The sequence below is a fragment of the Gossypium hirsutum genome, chromosome D11 (assembly GCF_007990345.1).
Source record: "Gossypium hirsutum isolate 1008001.06 chromosome D11, Gossypium_hirsutum_v2.1, whole genome shotgun sequence".
In the NCBI taxonomy this organism is placed as follows: domain Eukaryota; kingdom Viridiplantae; phylum Streptophyta; class Magnoliopsida; order Malvales; family Malvaceae; genus Gossypium; species Gossypium hirsutum.
In genome coordinates this window covers 12,198,501-12,211,073 of record NC_053447.1, presented here as the reverse complement: position 1 = coordinate 12,211,073, position 12,573 = coordinate 12,198,501, and the positions used below count along the sequence as shown (strand labels likewise).

Here is a 12,573-nt window from a genome sequence, read left to right as displayed (position 1 = left end):
ACAAGTTCCAGTTGTTGGAATATTTTCAAATATTTATAGTATCCCAATAACTATAAATGAATGGGTGTAATTAATCAAAAGATAAAACTTTTGGTCATTGGTCAAAAGTTATATCATTTGATTTTTAAAAAAAAGAATTATAACTATTCAAAAAATATTATTTGAATAGTTACAAAATTAAATGAATAATTATTATTATTTATTTATTCATAAAGACACCTATTGAAAGATGTCTCTATGAAGAGACATGAAAATTCCTATAAACAGGAATGGGATTTCATTTGGAAATTATATCAACAAATTCTAATATTATTTCTTCTCTTCCTTCATTTTCTAATATTATTAGATTATTCTATAAAGTATTGCTGCAGAAATCCTTTGTAGAAATTGAGTTTTTGTTATACATTACTCAGTGCATAGTGGACTATTCTCGTCAGTGCAAAACGCAAATAGTCATTGGCTTCATTGTATCCTCGAGGTTAATTTGCTTGGAACTCGTTTGCACACTGAAGATAAGTGGGTGCGAATATAACCTTAAAGATAGTGGCTTGATACATGCCTTGGAGCCTGTCCTATTTCTTCTTTTTCTTTTTGAGTTCCGATCGTGTGTTCGAGATTTTTCCTTACCGGAGTTTTGTACTAACAATTTTAAGGTTATATTTCATGATGACTACCACAACACATGAAAGTGGAACACTAAGGGAGTTGGCTTCCAACTTTGTTAAACTTGATCGTTTTGATGGTGGCAATTTTCGACGATGGCAGAAAAAGATGCACTTTTTGTTATCAACTTTGAAGATTGCTTATGTTTTGGATACTCCAAGACCTGAAGAGAATGAAAATGAATCTGTTGCTGCAACCCGAGAAAGACAAAAATGGGACAATGCTGATTACATGTGCATGGGCCACATATTGAATGGTTTATCTGATGGTTTGTTCGACACCTACCAAAACGACGTCACCGCTAAAGAATTATGGGACAAATTGGAGGCAAGATACATGACCGAAGATGTTACAAGTAAGAAATTTCTTGTCAGTCGTTTCAATAATTATCAAATGGTTGATGGTCGTTCTGTTATGGAACAATTTCGTGATATTGAAAAGATGCTGAATCAATTTAAGCAATATGATATGAAAATGGATGAAATGATTGTGGTATCCTCCATAATAGACAAACTTCCTCCATCTTGGAAAGACTTTAAAAGAAGTCTAAAACATAAGAAAGAGGAAATATCTCTTGAGGCTTTGGCAAATCATCTTCGTATTGAAGAAGAGTATCGAAAACAAGATCAGAACCTAAATTCTGAAAATGCCAAAGTACATGTTACGGAGGAAGTACAGACTACTAAACCATTCAAGAGAAAGTTCAATCAGACTGATAGAGCACCTAAGTTCAAAAAGAAACAAAAGGGCTCATGCTATCATTGTGGAAAGCCGGGACATTTCAAGAATGAATGTCGATTTTTAAAGAAGAAATCATCTTCTAAGGCTGATAATAACGAAAATTTCGTTGCAATGATATCTGAAATTAATATGGCACAAGATGATAATACATGGTGGATTGATACCGGAGCAACCAAACATGTGTGCAAAGACAAAAGCATGTTCACAAAGTTCACACAATGTGAAAATGACAATGTCTTGTACATGGGAAATTCTTCCATCGCAACAATTAAAGGCAAAGGGTCTGTTGAACTACAATTCACTTCTGGAAAGGTTTTAACCTTAAATGATATATATTATGTACCAGAAGTTAGGAAAAATTTAGTGTCTGGAAGTCTGTTGAATAAGTTTGGTTTCAAACTTGTTTTTGAGGCAGATAAGTTTATTTTGTCTAAGGGAGGAATTTTTGTAGGAAAAGGGTATATGTATGAAAGCATGTTCAAACTTAATATTATTAATAAGAATAAAAATACTATTTCTGCTTATATGGTTGAATCATTTTGTTTGTGGCATTATAGATTAGGTCATTTGAATTATAGAAAATTGAATGACATGTATAAATTAGATTTAATTCCTGTTTTTAATAATAATATTGAAAAATGCAATACCTGTATGTTGACTAAAATTACAAGAAATCCTTTCCCTAAGGTTAAAAGGAAAACAAAATTGCTTGATTTGATACATAGTGATTTATGTGACTTGCATAATACTCCTACATTAGGTGGAAAGAAATATTTTGTTACTTTTATTGATGATTGTTCTAGATATTGTTATGTATATTTATTGCATTCAAAAGATGAAGCGCTTGATAAATTTAAAGTTTATAAATCTGAAGTTGAACTTCAGTGTGAATCATTTATCAAGTGCTTAAGATCGGATAGAGGTGGAGAATACTATAATCCAAGTTATTTTGAACTCACTGGAATTGTCCATCAAGTTTCAGCCCCTTACACACCACAACAAAATGGTGTAGCTGAAAGGAAAAATAGAGTCTTGATTGAAATGGTAAATTCAATGTTATCATATTCAGGTCTTGGACAGGGTTTTTGGGGAGAAGCTGTTCTAACAGCTTGTCATATATTGAATAGAGTTCCTAATAAGGAAACTAAAATAACCCCCTATGAACAATGGAAGAAAAGGAAACCAAACCTTAATTATTTAAAGGTTTGGGGTTGTAGAGCTATTGTAAAAGTTCCAACACCTAAACGTAAAAAGTTAGGTGAAAGAGGAATTGAATGCATATTTATAGGTTATGCACATAATAGCAAGGCATATAGGTTCATAGTAATTGAACCAAATGATTCAATTTCAATTAATACGGTTATTGAATCAAGAGATGCTATTTTTGATGAAAATAGATTTAATTCTATATCAAGACAATTACAACCACAACAATTGATTCATTCTTCAAATGAGAATGAGATTCCATTGAAACAAATTGATAATAATGATGAATCTTGTCAAGAATTAAGAAGAAGTAAGAGGATTAAAAAGGTCAAAGATTTTGGACCAGATTTCATTATGTTTCTTGTAGAAGGAAAAGGTGAAAGTATATGCAATAAGATACCTTATTGTTATAATACCGAATCTGATCCTATTACATTTGAAGAAGCAGTGAAATCTCAAGACTCTGCTTTTTGGAAAGAAGCAATAAATGATGAAATGGATTCAATAATGGGAAATCAAACTTGGATCTTAGTTGATCTTCCACCAGGTTCCAAACCAATAGGTTGTAAATGGATCTTCAAAAAGAAAATGAAGGTCGATGGAACCATTGATAAATTTAAAGCAATGTTGGTAGCAAAAGGTTTTACACAAAGACAAGGTATTGATTACTTTGATACCTATGCTCCAGTAGCAAGAATTGCTACAATTAGACTATTAATATCACTTACCTCTATATATAATTTGGTTGTTCACCAAATGGATGTTAAAACTGCATTTTTAAATGGTGAATTGGAAGAGGAAGTGTACATGGAGCAACCGGAAGGATTTGTTGTTCCAGGACAAGAGCATAAGGTATGTAAGCTTGTTAAATCTTTATATGGGCTTAAACAAGCACCAAAACAATGGCACCAAAAGTTTGACAAGGTTGTTTTAGCTAATGGCTATAAAATAAATGAATCCGATAAGTGCATATATAGTAAATTTGATAATGGAAAGGGTGTTATAATTTGCTTATATGTAGATGACATGCTCATTTTTGGCACGGATTTGGAACAAATAGAAAACACAAAGAAATTCTTGTCAAACAACTTTGCTATGAAGGATATGGGTGTAGCAGATGTTATTCTTGGAATTAAAACAACCCGAGATGAAAGCACTATAGCTTTATCACAATCACATTACATTGAAAATGTGCTTAAAAAGTTTGATCTTTTCAACTGTATACCAGCATCTACACCCATGGATCCTCAATTAAAATTAGTATCTAATGCTGGTAGGAAAATTGATCAATTGAAATATGCAAGTCTAATTGGTTGTCTTATGTACATAATGACTTGTACAAGACCAGATATTGCATATGCTATTGGAAAATTGAGTAGATACACAAGTAATCCAAGTAGTTTGCATTGGCAAGCTTTAAATAGAGTACTTAGGTACTTAAAGAAAACTATTAACTATGGATTATGTTATAATGGATATCCTCCAGTTTTAGAAGGGTATTCGGATGCTAGTTGGATTACAAGTTTGGAAGATCATGCATCTACTAGTGGGTGGATCTTCATTCTTGGTGGAGGAGTCATTTCTTGGGGTTCCAAGAAACAAACATGTATTACTGATTCCACCATGGCAGCAGAATTTATTGCATTAGCCGCTGCATCTAAAGAAGCAGAATGGTTAAGAAATTTGCTTTATGATGTACCTTTATGGCTTAAGCCAATTTCACCTATTTCTATCCGTTGTGATAGTGAGGCTACTCTAGCAAAGGCATATAGCCAAGTATATAATGGAAAGTCTAGACACATTGGATTAAGACATAGTTATGTCCGACAATTAATCTCTGATGGAGTGATCACTATTAATTATGTGAGGTCAAGTGAAAATTTGGCAGATCCTTTGACAAAAAAGTCTTGCTAGAGATGCAGTAAAAAGGACCTCAAAAGGGATGGGACTCAAGCCTATTAATTAGAGTCACCCATGATGGAAACTCGACTCAACGCTTGGTATAACGTCAAGTCTTGAGTTCAATGAGACAAAGTACATCATTAGTATGTGACTGTTAGCACTATAAATAAATCCATCCTAAGATTAAAGTGCTAGGTACCCGTAATGATAAGGGAAGGATGAGTAATGTACTCTTAATGGACCCATAACATAAATATGTTAGAGTGTTATAATTACGGGAACACTTTTGATGGGATCTACCTATGTGAGTGGAAGTGTGGCCGCTTCTAGGAGCTTAAGGGCTTGGCTCTGACAGCACTCATGAAAAGAGGACATAGACACATGGCTATAATAGTGTCCCTAGATACTATGCATTGACTGATGTTGAAATCATTGTGTGAGATGTGTTCAGTTAATCAAATGGAATAGTTGGTTCAAAGCTTAGTCTACCATACAATTTCGATTAACTTTAACATGTTTTCACTAAGTAAAGGTTCAATCGTAAGACACCTTTATTTATGCAAATTGATTTCCAAGAATATCAAAATCTAAATATTTTGAAAATGGGGGGAGATTGTTGGAATATTTTCAAATATTTATAGTATCCCAATAACTATAAATGAATGGGTGTAATTAATCAAAAGATAAAACTTTTGGTCATTGGTCAAAAGTTATATCATTTGATTTTTTAAAAAAAGAATTATAACTATTCAAAAACTATTATTTGAATAGTTACAAAATTAAATGAATAATTATTATTATTTATTTATTCATAAAGACACCTATTGAAAGATGTCTCTATGAAGAGACATGAAAATTCCTATAAATAGGAATGGGATTTCATTTGGAAATTATATCAACAAATTCTAATATTATTTCTTCTCTTCCTTCATTTTCTAATATTATTAGATTATTCTATAAAGTATTGCTGCAGAAATCCTTTGTAGAAATTGAGTTTTTGTTATACATTACTCAGTGCATAGTGGACTATTCTCGTCAGTGCAAAACGCAAATAGTCATTGGCTTCATTGTATCCTCGAGGTTAATTTGCTTGGAACTCGTTTGCACACTGAAGATAAGTGGGGGCGAATATAACCTTAAAGATAGTGGCTTGATACACGCCTTGGAGCCTGTCCTATTTCTTCTTTTTCTTTTCGAGTTCCGATCGTGTGTTCGAGATTTTTCCTTACCGGAGTTTTGTACTAACACCAGTTCCATTAATCGATTTGATTCTTCAATGAGACACCTTGCTGCTTCCAATAGGCCTACCCCATTACATCCTTCTGGGGCACCTGTTACAGTTACTATAGGGTCTTCTAATGGATCTAACACTTCCAAGGTCCCTTCTAAAGGTATTAGTCCAGCCTTGATAGCTGAGAGGAAACAAAATAGGCTGTTGTATCTTTGCATGCCATTAAAGGATCAGAAGGACCCCATACAATGAGATTTAAAGCCCTTGTGGGGAACACTAAAGCTATTGTGTTTGTGGATTCAAGTAGTACCCATAATTTTATGGATACAAAATTGGTGAGTAAGCTGTCTCTTTCCATAAGGCAACAATAACAGCTAAAAGTATCTGTAGCAGATAGTAGATGTCTTTTGACTAGGGGTACATGCAGAAATGTCCAGTGGAAAACTCAGGGTTTTAAATTTGTAAAAGATTTTATGTTGTTACCTTTGAAAGGGTGTCATTTGGTTCTTGGAATACAGTGGTTGCTCTTTTTGGGGGTCAATCACCTGAAATTTTGGATCATTAACTATGCAGTTTGGTTTTGGTGGAAATTGTTGCACGTTGCAGGGTATCATACCTGGTAGTATACATGTCATGACAGCAACACAATCCTCAAGTATTTTTCTCATACTGATCAATTTCTATGCCCATGTACAATGGTTATGGTTTCCACTGCTCAACTCTCAGTACTAGCAGCTTCCCCTCGAGTGCACTCGGTCATACACGCACTCTTGGAAGAATTTTTAGATATTTTTGGTACCTTTGCAGGCCTTCCTCCATCAAGACCCCAAGACCACAAAATTCCTTTGAAAGATGAAAATATGGTGGTCAAAATCAGACCTTCCATATACCACACTGTTCAGAAGGCAGAAATAGAAAAAATCATTCAGAAGATGCAGCACATAGGTGTTATCAGAGATAGTACTAGCTCATTTGCCTTCCCAATAGTCATGGTTAAAAAGAAATATGGTAATTGGAGGCTCTGTGTTGATTACAGACAGCTCAACCAGCTTACCATAAAGCATAGATTCCCTATCCCCATTATTGAGGAGCTGCTAGATGAACTCAGTCAAGCAAGGGTCTTTTCCAAACTGGACCTTAGATCAAGGTATAATGTAGTCCTTTTACCACAATAATCAAAAAAAAAAAACCAAAATGGATCACTGTAAAAATTTCAAGCAAATAACTCATTTCGATATTTATTTTTGTAAACCCATTTCAGTATTTATTTTTGTGTTTAAAAAAATATTTTTACGGTGATCCATTTTGGTATTTAACTTTTTTTGGATTATTGTGGTAAAAGAACTACATTTTACAAATGTTGAAAATATGTTATGTAATAAAAAATTTGTTATTGGGATAAAAAAATGAAAAAAATAAATAAATGAGATTGTTTTGAAAATATATGTGTAAAAACATTAGTAATTCTTCAAAAAATAACAAAATGGTACAAAATTCACCCTCCACCATTTAGACCGTAGTTTTGCACCAAAAAATACTAGTGTCGCCCATCTCTCCCCCTCCACTTTAAAATTTTTTTTAAAACATATCATTTTGTAATGATGTTTCAATTATTGTATCAGAAAAAAAAAAGGGTGCCGTCCATCTCTCTCCCTCCACCCCTTGGAACCATTTCAAACATCTTATTTTGGTAAATAAATGGTATTTTTCAGTATTTAATTTTTTAATTTGTATTACACAAGTAAAAAATCCGTGGGTTGGGCTTATGTTTTTACTTTTCTAGGCTTTGTTCCTTTTGTTTGTTACTAGCTCATCATCCTTGGGTTTAGATCAAATTGTTCAGTTATATTGAGAGACTTTGGTGGTAGACAAGATCATACTCGTATAAATGGCTGAAACCTCGTTGCATGGTGGTGATCCCTTTTCCAATTCTACTGATAGGACTAGTTGATCTTCTTTTGTTTATAGGGATGACTTTATGCTTTTGCCATTGGATCTTTTGATAGGACTAGTCTTTTCCGAGTCTTTCCTTTCTTTGAAATGAATGAAATCCTTTTTCATATATTTTTGATGTTCATTTTAAAATTAATGTTTGAATTTTACATCTACTCTTCTCTCCAACTGTTAAAAATAATATACATTGTTTTTCAGTAAGGATGTAAGGGTGACTTCGTTGCATTCGATTGATTTTTTTAGACTAATTCTATATTTTAGAATTTCTTTTTTACTGTTGACAAAGTAAAGTTTATTTCATGATTTTAAAACATCATTTCATAAATTATTCAAAAATATTTTAAAAGAAAACTATTTATTCAGTTAAATAAACTATAATCAATAATCTTATATGAAAATTTTAGATTATCTTTATTATTAAAATATAGAATATTTTTCATCATAAATAAATTAAATTGTAAAATTCGATTTGATTTAAATAGTTTTTTTTAACTTGTATTTCCCAGGAGCCCAAAATCGGAGTTTATGCGAAGCGTTGCAGAGGTCGGTAAATGTATAGGTAGATCCTGGAAGTACACCTCTATTATGTTGGCCCATCATCTTCATTCATCTTTTATACCTTCACCCTCTCATCGAATCGGAAGAGAAGAACGATTGTAACCTTTTTATTACTTGGACCAAAATTGAATCTTTACATCAAAAGCAAAAAAAAAAAAAGAGAGTTCAGAGATTGTTAGAACATCTTAGGAAAGGTGCTAATTTAAAAGCAGCATCAACATTTACAATATGTAATACCAAAACGTGACAAAAGCAGCAATGCCACTTAAGATACAAAGTCTATCTATCCTGCTTTCGTTCCTCATCTTTTCCTCCTTCAACTCACTCTGCACTTTCGAGTACAGATGACATGACTCTAGAACCTCGCTGTAGTTTTTGCTTCTCCTGCAGCTTAGAGCTTCTTTCAGAATAAGCAAACTGTTTCTTCCGTTAACATGTGCACCTTCCATATCTTCCAACTGCATGCTTAGCTCCGTCAATTTGAGTGTCGTCTCTACGCCCTCCCCTTCTGTGTTCACGACTCTGAACTTCATTATCAGAATGCATTCCACTACTTGACATGGAAGGATGTCCTTGGCAGGAAGCACAGACCCGAACCTTATCACGAAATCTTTGTCTGTTGGCCAATGTCTCTGTCCGCCAAGAGGGCTCCAGCTTGCAAGGTTAGCAGCTTGTTTAACTTTCCGGTTTACAACGATCCAACTAAGGCGAAGGCCGTCTCGTAGCTCCTTCCATAGCTTCCCATCTTTCCTTTCCTTTTCCATAGAAGTAATAGGTGGCAGGCCATCAGAAACCGTAAGGGTAACCTCACTTTCACTATCATCATCTCTAGCTGCATAATTGAGAAGATCAATCCGAAACGGGCAGTTGTGAAACCAACTATTGGATCCATTTGCATTAGGAATACCCCACAGCACTTTTGAGCATATTGTTTTATCTTTATACCTGATATCCACAATTGAAACAAAATCTAGTGGTGAAATACTTTCTAGTTCGACAGTGTCGCCATAATACTCGGCTTCCGTCCACTCTTCGGGGTTCTCAAGATAGCCATTCCACTGATACTCCGTTACTTCCTTATTAACAATAAGCGGAAAACAATCCGCATAGAATTTTCTAAACCCACCAATCAATGAAATCAAACTTTTAACATCTTCTCTGTTGGTTGAAGGCCACATAGAAGAACAAACATTTTCCCATAATCTCTCCTCTCTAGAGATAGAACAAAACGTTGCACAAGCACATGCTGCGGCAGCCAAACTTGGACCATCAAGGCGCCTCAATATGTCGTAGAAAACATCAGTGCTCAACGATGCCATGCTCTCGATGGCTACCATTGACATAGCTGCAGGCCTCTAATCTACAGAAAACCACATGAAATGGAATTGTTCATAATTACTCGACCAGATAAGTTCAAGAACAACATTCAATTAAGCTCAAGGAGAACTTGAGTGCATAACCATTCAATGTGGAACCCCTAAATGAGTCCAAAAAGAGGTTTATTCAGAAATCAATAAAAGCTTTTTATCCCCAACAGAACAGCGTTCAATTCAACTCTATTCAGATAAAGCTATTGTAGTCTAGAAAATGATTCAAACCAGAGTGTGAAATAATCATGTAATCCTTTTGCTTTGATTAGCAGATCTGAGTGAAATTTAAATTTTCTGTTTCATGCAAAAAAAAAAAAACCCTAACACCCACCAAAATTACTGAAATTCCATTAACAAGTCAAATAATAACGCTTCATAGAAAGAAAAAAGTACCCTACAATCAACCCACAAGCATATCATTAAAAAAATACCCCAAAAAAAAGGAGAGTTGAGTTTTTACAAGTTAGATCAAAACCCAGATTCCAAACCCAATTTCAGAAGATCATAACAGATCACTTGAAAAATTACAAACAGAAATACGAAAACACAACCATTAACACCAAAATTTAACCTTTTTCTGGGCAGTTTCATCACCCTCATCGTTTTCACCGAGAACAAAAAAAATGCAACCCCAAAAAGAAAAAAAAATCGACAAGGAGGAGATTACCTTAAATTGGGCATGCAAATGTCAGAAACATGCTGGCGAAACAAGGTTGTAAAGGGAAATAACAGGGAAAACAGGAACAAACAAAGGGTGCTGTGGGGAGGGAAGTGGGAATCAAAGTCAACGGAAAAGGAAGAGAAGATTTAGAGCGCAATATGGGGATGGGATTTCAATGGTTAAGAGATCAAAGAAGTGTTGAGGTCACTTTCCGCTTTGCCTTTCTTTGACAGCTTTCTTGGGTACTGTGTTGTGTCTGTAGCTTGGCAGTTCGTCATGTTTTCAGATTTTTTTGCCTTCATTTGTTTTGTCCGGTTCTTATGGTACTGTTCTATCACTCCCTACTCATCTCTTGCCACGTCTTATTTTATTTATATTTTGGTTCTATAAAAAAACAGCTTTGAAAAGTTTGACCATCCTCATTCCTCACCTCACGTCTTATAAAAGAAAAAGATAAAAATCAATTGTCGGTATACAGATGAAAGAAATTGATTTCTTATCAGGGCATTTAATATAGGTTGTTCTAATCATTAAATAAATGTGAATTAGATAAGGAGTCATATCTAGGGTTGCTATAGCTTACACCATAAGACAACAAAGAAGAGCTTTCTGGAAGATATTGGAATTACAGTTCGACATTTTGATGGTTCTTATGCCAATTTGTTTTCAGTTTTCCATCTCCTAGGCCAGCTGATCAGTTGCATTCGCCTTTTTGGACTGTCTAAGGAGGACCCAAGTAGTAGAATCTTGGTTTAAAACAAAAATTCAAGTTTTATAATTTTAAATAATTTATTTAATTAAATTGAATAGATAAATCAAATCAGTCTACCCTTAGAAAGCTTTACTTTACAACATTGGAACAATCTTGCATCCTTAATTACTCCTGGGATATTGACCAACGCTCTTGGAATAGAGACTAATGCAGTAATAAAGCAGTTTAAAAGAATGATTGAAACACAAAGATTTCACTGTATGCAAATGAAAACGACCTTTGAGATTTGAACTTGTAATGAATTTTCATTTATGGGTATAAAAAATTGGAAGACATTATTGGGGTCGGAGAAATATGAGTCACATATGGCCACCTGGGTGATTTTGCATCGATTGCACCTCAAAAATGAAAGAGAGAGAGAGCTATTTCCAAAAAAATAGAACCAGAATCATAAAAAGCAAGGTGAGGTGGTTGGGCTGAGGGCACCTCAGGATAATAAAATGAAATAGAAAGATAAGGGAAGTTTTAGATGAACTAAATAGCTTTAAGGATCACCAAAATAATGAGTTGGTGATGCACATACTTTTATTCTTTACAATTAATTTTTTTCTTTACATGAGCAGTAAATTTAGTTTCATCGAGATTGAAAATAAAGATGACGGTAAGATTAATTATTATAATAGTGAGATTGAACACTGTAATAATAAAATTAAAATCAATAGTGAGTAATATGTCAAAAACTAACCGCAGTTGTAACAATAGGTGAAATCATAAAATGATTATTAAAGACATTAAATTAAGTTACATATGTAAAATGACTAATTATATTTTATATTAAATAATAAAATATATTGAAGTTTTGTTTATGTTAAAATGATAATTTTATTATTGATTATATTTGTATTTATTTTTTTATTATTCATACACCTACTTATTTATAATTAATTCATACCAAAGTTTATATGTTTATTAAATTATTATAAAGCCAAAATTATATATATCACATAATAAATTATTATGACCTTTGTATACATCTATTTTAAAAAATTAAAATTGTATTTCATAACAACAATATGGAAGGTTAAAATGGTAAAAATTAATTCTCACTGCAACGTCATTTCCTTCACCTATGCTTAATGCCAAAATAAATTCATCCGGAGGGATGATTGTGGTACGTTTGCACCAAAATCAATAATAAACTCGCCACGCTAGAAGGAATTGGGCATCCAAAGGAGCCCGCTCCAAAGAGAGAAAGCACTTACATATTTGATTTGATTTGATATTTATAGTTGAGTTAATATGTAATGAATTTGGTTAAAAATATTTAATTGGAACTTAGATCTAATTTATACTTAGATTTTTATTTTGTCATACCTTTTATTTTTATTGATTATCAATACTATATTAGTACAAATTAATGATGTTAATACAAAGCTTACAAAAAGTCCAGGACGAAATAGAAAATTTTGGATAAATTCAAAAGGTAACTACCTTCCGTCTATAGAATTACGGAATTCAGGGTTTAACGAGAGATTGCATTGAATTGAACTACCAAACCTCAATCTAAAAGTAAATA

The 12,573-nt window shown here is 33.3% G+C and overlaps 1 protein-coding gene across 1 annotated transcript; it reads right to left on the bottom strand.

The window, feature by feature from the left end:
• Positions 1–8,336: 8,336 nt before the first annotated feature.
• LOC107912427 (F-box protein At2g27310) lies at positions 8,337–10,642 on the bottom strand. Its single transcript, XM_016840608.2, has 2 exons — positions 10,292–10,642; positions 8,337–9,614 (listed from the first exon to the last, which is right to left on the bottom strand). The coding sequence occupies exon 2, from the start codon at positions 9,595–9,597 to the stop codon at positions 8,476–8,478; it is 1,122 nt and encodes a 373-aa protein (XP_016696097.1). The 5' UTR covers positions 9,598–9,614; positions 10,292–10,642; the 3' UTR covers positions 8,337–8,475.
• Positions 10,643–12,573: the final 1,931 nt, after the last annotated feature.

What these genes read in the sequence shown, in the direction of transcription:
- LOC107912427 (XM_016840608.2), bottom strand. Translation starts at nt 9,597, where the DNA reads ATGTCAATGGTAGCCATCGAGAGCATGGCATCGTTGAGCACTGATGTT.